Consider the following 6,436-nt stretch of genomic DNA (forward strand, 5'->3'; position numbering starts at 1 on the left):
CCCCAGCACATGGAGACACCCCCGACGATGGTCCCCGACCAGCAGGCACCCGCCTCCGGCCATCACTATCACCACCATCACCACCATCATCATCATCATCATCGACATCATCGTAGTACGTCATCCACCACGCCTAGCCATGGACCGGCGACCGACACCTCGGACGAGTTCGCACCGGTTTCCAGAAAACGGAAACTTTCTTGCCAGTAAGTTTAACTCGTAATTTGCCTAAGAACCTTGAGGGTTCATGTCTCCAAGGGATTAACGGTTGATTTCCACCAGTTCCTCTCAAACCAGATAATGCTAATTGAACTTGCGATGATTCGTTAAATACCGTTTTATCAAGATTCGTCAATACCAACAATGTGATATAAATTAACAATAAATTTAGGCATTTAAATTAAAAAGTACTATATTCCATTCTTATCCTACCTAATTATATATATGCTTCTTCTATATTATCGTCACTCGATTTCGTTAAACCTGATCTACATCCTCCCTATTTTTTTTAGATTTTCTTTTCTCAGAAATCCAAATCCTCTTTCCTCTGTTTCTATCAACTTCTAACTTTCATTTATAAGAATTTATCCGTGAAATATAGGTATAAAATTAGAAATTGATAGAAGTAGAAGGAAGAGGATTCGGATTTTTTAGGAAAAAAATCTAAAAGAAGTAAGGAGGAAGTGTGTAACTAGATAAGATAAGAATAGAATAAGTAGAGTAAAAATAAAAAAGAAAAGTATAAAATGTGTAGATTTATTGTACATAGAGACAGATTAGATAGAAATAACGAGAAAATATTGTATGCACATCGAAATTAATATGTTAGGAATTAGATAAAAATAGCCAGCATAAAGGATAGGTGAATTGTGAAGATAAGATGAAAAAGTATGTACCAAGTCCTCTTCTTGGCTTGTGCTGAAAGATTCTTCTTCTATAACTTATTTAAATTAAATATGAATGAATATGAATGTGTTTCTCAGAATTCCTAGAAGAGATCATCAATTTAACGTTCACGAAAGTAGAAACCAGAAATCGACAGTGAATGTTTTTCAGCACATCTTAAATGAACGAATAAGGAGAAGCGCTAGAAATGATGCTCTTATTGAAAATTTTTGCGCGAGATCTCACGCCACGTGGAGCAACGTTCTTTTGTCTGTCGTGCAGTGCTCGCAGGCGAACACACGGCACCTAAGAATCGGCCGTGGTAACAACCACTCCGGAGCACAAAGCTCCGTGTGGCACGTAGGTGGAAGTCGTATCGCGGAATATTACACATTAGCATGAAGCGCGAAACGAAGCCCGCCAAATGTGCCCCGCCAAGAGTCTGGAGTCTCGCGAGCTGCGGCAAACAACCCGCGATAACTAGCGACTCACTTCCCCGGTCCTGTCGCCGTTCCCTTCATCCGAGTTCCCGATACTCATCGATGCCGATGTTTCGAGATGTTTCGCACCCGGTAGTTCCAAGTAATTACCCAATCAAGGTGTCGGATACGCGGTCAAAGGGTTAACTTAATCGTCGACGGAACGGAAGATTTGCCTACCTCTCTCTGGAGATCCCGAAATTGCCCTCGACAATTACCTTCATCGCTTGCTTCGCAAGGGATGTTCGCGCGAGATACACGCAGCTGATGCTAGATATCCTTAAATAAGAAATTGGACACCACATACGTTTGCATTGTTAAATCTATAGTGTCAAATTTAAGTCGCCTAATTTGAGTCGCCATTTACTGCTCCTCAATTATTTTATACTAAAACAATGGAGTTAAACAGTTTAAATTAGGTTTAATTTGACACTATATACCCAGATAGCAAAATGTCTAGTAGTCTTCTAGCAGAAAATGACGGCAGTCTGCCATCAACTACGTCCGCATTAGGCTTGTGTTCTGTTAATCGCTATCGACATAATGTGAGAGCAAATTATTGGCAGAAACTGAGCAGATCCTACCAACATTTATCTATTATGTTTTTTTCTAGTAGTCTGTCAACAGTATTATGTACATCTAATTCTGTAACAATTCTGTTGCTATTTTGTTGGCATAGTGTGTAGCAGACATTTAAAAAAATCTGCTTTCTACAGACTTGGCTATCTGGATAGTGATAACAAGTTACATTTTAAAATCAGTAACGAATTACTTTTTAGAGAAAAGAATGGCAACAGTAACGAATTACGTTTATAAAGTAACTTTTCTAATTCTGAATTTCCACTTCATGAATTTGTATCTCGTTTGTGTCATCCGTGTGTCAGGGTCCGCTGAATTAATTTTTTGCCTCGTCTGGAATTGAGCCGGACGTAACGCACGTGATTCGAAATGTCAACAATATAATTCTATGAATATATGAAATCGTTATACAATGATAATACTCATATCTGAGAATTTGATCGTTGATGGCCTTAAGCAAAATTGAAATGCATGCGTGCATTTTTATTCTGATAAATATTTACGCGTGTCTCGTTTCCGAGGTGAGTCTTTCACGACGAAGGAATCGTATCGACAAATATTTCCTCGCGAGGGAAACCCACGTGCGACTTTTCGAGCTCGAGACACAAAGGACGAGGGAGAGGAAGCTCTACGCGAGCGAAACTTGGTGAAATTTGCCGTCAAAGGGGTAACACCCTCTACGAAGGTAGTAATATGCTGAAGAAATTGTTTTCCTGTGATGTTTCAACCGAATTTAGTCGCCGCGAAGGGACTTCGCCAATTACATACTTAGATTACCACATTGCGCGTTTAATCGGCAAAATTGTATCTTACAAGAGAGAACGGTGTCATTAAAAATTCTTTAGTTAATCGATCGTTATTCGCGTGAGATATTTGACATTTTTAGTATTATATTTCAATTTTTATTACTATCTTTGATGATTTTTAATTAAATAAAAATTGATAATACTTTAGATATCCTTTAAATAAAGATCAATACGAAAAAAAATTTTTTTAATTGTGAAACAATCCAGTAAACAAGCTGACGTTATTTGTCGTCATGTTGACGACAAGTAACGTCAGCTTGTTTTACTGGAAATTTGTACTGAATACAATAATGTGTATAAATACAGCATTCATATATTTAGCAAATTTACAAGGCTAGGGAATCCTGGATTCATCCCACGTGAATAATGAAAGATTAATATAAAAATAATAATATTAAAAAATAATTCCTTGTAATATTAATTTAGTTACCTATTTATGTATGTATTAATTTTTTTATTTTCATACTTAATATCTCTAAACTTGCTAAACATCTCTTTGAAAAAATGCTCCACTGTTGTTTGTTTCAGTGTTGGAAGCGATCTCTTGGACGACCTGGGAGACGACGCCAAATCAGTTCGCACAAACGACGACAGTAAGAAGTAAGTACATTGTAAAGTATAAGAAAAAAATGTATTGTTCGGAAAGATTGGGATTCCCGAGCACGCGATGCAATCGATTCGAACTTGTAACGCAATCGTCGATTACGGTGATTATGTATTATTATGTCAGATATTGCCAAGGTGAGTGCTACCTTGACCTACCTTGATTCTTTGCTCCGGCTTCATCAGCGACGTCACTAAATCCGATCATCATGTATTATCAGTCACTGATGCGAGTTGTTTCGCAAAAGCAGTCGTTCGATCGCGAAGCGTCACACTTTTATCGCTCGTCTATTATGCATTAACAATGGAATAATTTCTAAACTAAAGAATTTGTAAACATTTAAAAGAATATTAATATTTAAAAAAATTTCATAAAGCACTAAGAAATACTCTGAATCTTCGAATACCTTGTCTAAACATCTCTCATCTTTTAGAAATATAATGTTTATATGATTTGGAATGTAAATTATATCATAATATATGTATTTGTGTAATAAATATTGCATTGTATTATATCGCTCATATAACAATGACGTAACTGAAAAATTGTCATTTTTTTTGTAAAAAAGAATATAAAAGGAAGAAACATTCTTTAAAAGAACATACTTTTATTCTTCTACAACCAGTTATATTATTAAAATTATATTTTAAAATTAATATTACAAAATGCTAACAATTCAAAATTTGATATTCAAATATATTTCTTGGACAATTTTGGTCTTTCGTATTGTATCGTTATAGCAAATGAGCGATATACATATATGTGTATTTGAACACATATAGATTGATATCCGGTGGAAACTCCAACACGGAAAGAACTGTTTTGCTGAAGTATTTAAAAATTTAGCTAAATACAGATCTGAAAATAATTTCGTTGGATCATCAAAATAATTAATGCAGGACGCTTAAATGATTGCTATAATGTCAAAACATTTTATAGCATTGCTCATCATGCTTGAGATTCCTACACTGCTTCCTACTGATTCCTATTAAAAATGTCTTGTTAATTGGAATTCGTAGATTTAACCAAAGAGTTACAGTCGATATAGCTAAAGCTATCAAATAGTCTAGTCGAGATTACCAGACATTCAATTACGATATAATTCAGAATTTTGATTCATACGCGACCAGAATTCGTTTTATCTATAATTCTTGTTTGTACAATCAGAATCTTTTTTTCAGAACACGTAATTATTTTAATGTTCAATAAAATTATTTTCAGATCTGTATCTATAAAGAAATTGTTAGCTACTTCACAAAACCGTTCTTTTCATGAAGGCACTTGTTTAACGTACGTTCTATAAACTCACTGAGGCCAGATATAAAAGTCTAACGGATATTACGATAACTATTACGATATGTCCACTTGAATCGAGACATAATTATGCGATATAATAGTCCGAGTCCGGCATAGAGTTGAGACCAGTTTTCTCCGCCGTACCGCAACGATTTCCGCCGTGCAATTTATCTCTCCCCGGGCGCGATATGAATGCAAATTCTTGAGAGACAAATCAGCATGCGCTCTAAAAAGACGTCGTTACGAATCGAATCGCCCTTTTCCTCTTATGTATAATTGACGCGCGGCCTCGTCGGGCACCGATCTCATTGCCGCATAATTCGCGCGACTGCACGAGTACGTTGAGCTTTCTGGAGAAGTCAGCTTTAACCCTCCGAAGCTGACATTAAAATCTGCAGCACAGTTACTGATATCTGTAAGATCTATGTTGATTAAAAGACACTAATTGTTTTCAAGGAATCAAAATGACGTAACTTATGTAAAAAAGAATAAAAAAATACTTATAAATTTATTTTAATTACAATAGTTCAAATTTGCAGATATAATATAAGGAATATATGTATAATAATTGAAAATATATAATTGAAAGAATATAATTGAAGAATATATTATAATCGAGTGAATTAGATAAATCCACTGTCAATTCCAGAGGGTTAAAGACCAACGCGCGTGGCTCCGGTCCACGTGGATGAAACCTTCGCAGAAAAATCTGCTGTGGTCAGCAGAGTATTTTACAACAGCTATATTACATTCTTCATTACTTCTGTAACTCTGCACATTCCATTCTTTGTTTCCGTTTCTTGTTTACATGAAACGGACGGCGGAATTCCGCTCACGCGATTAACGCAACAAGCATCCACGTGGACATTTAATCCCTTATTTAAAAAAGAAAAAAAAATTTGTGTGAAATATGAGAGAAAATAATAATTTGAAATATCGGGATATGTTATTTAATCTGTCTTTCAGAAAAATGTAAAAATATCGAATTTTTGTAACAGCCTTGTATAATTCGTGTTCATGTCACCAGGAAATGTACTAATGAAATGTCCAATTTGAATTCCCTGTTTTATGCAATTAAAATTGTCACGTTGGACCATGTGATTATAGGCGGTTATTTTAAGATCATTTTTAATTCCAACGTTGATTAGCAATAAAATATAGATACAATATCAGCTACATGTTTCTTATACACAACCGTATCTAGAGATGTGAACTAGATTATAAATATTATATCGTAATTTTTGAAATCTCCGGAACTTTACGAGTTGTCCTTATTTGGATACCTGATGGTATCAAATACATATATAATACACTGTACCCATACAGCACAGAAACATTTCAGAAAGATCTCCGAAATGTTTCAACTGAAAAAGTGAAATATTTCAGAAATGTTGCGAAATATTTCTGCAAGATCTCTGAAAGATCTCTGAAAGGTCAAAATGTCCGCGATTCTTCCACATGAAATCTTCCAGAAATATGTCTGAAAGGTCTGAAATATATCTGCAACCTTTCTGCAATATATGCGAAATGGTTTCAAATGTATTTCAGAAAGATTTTAGAAATACATTTGAAACCATTTCGCATATATTGCAGAAAGGTTGCAGATATATTTCAGACCTTTCAGACATATTTCTGGAAGATTTCATGTGGAAGAATCGCGGACATTTTGACCTTTCAGAGATCTTTCAGAGATCTTGCAGAAATATTTCGCAACATTTCTGAAATATTTCACTTTTTCAGTTGAAACATTTCGGAGATCTTTCTGAAATGTTTCTGTGCTGTATGGG

The 6,436-nt window shown here is 35.2% G+C and overlaps 1 protein-coding gene across 2 annotated transcripts in view; it reads left to right on the forward strand.

Annotated features, from left to right (window-relative positions):
• The first annotated feature begins 6 nt into the window (after window positions 1-6).
• The window catches only part of LOC108726605 (protein cycle), a 19,440-nt gene continuing 13,010 nt past the window's right edge, over window positions 7-6,436 (forward strand). For both annotated transcript variants that reach the window (XM_018454277.1, XM_018454278.1), the window contains exons 1-2: window positions 7-206; window positions 3,278-3,349. In XM_018454277.1, coding sequence (XP_018309779.1) covers window positions 10-206; window positions 3,278-3,349 — 269 coding nt within the window. In that variant the 5' untranslated portion in view covers window positions 7-9. The remainder of the gene's footprint in view (window positions 207-3,277; window positions 3,350-6,436) is intronic.

This window comes from Mycetomoellerius zeteki, unplaced genomic scaffold (genome assembly GCF_001594055.1).
Source record: "Mycetomoellerius zeteki isolate Tzet28-1 unplaced genomic scaffold, Tzet1.0 scaffold430, whole genome shotgun sequence".
Taxonomy (NCBI): Eukaryota; Metazoa; Arthropoda; class Insecta; order Hymenoptera; family Formicidae; genus Mycetomoellerius; species Mycetomoellerius zeteki.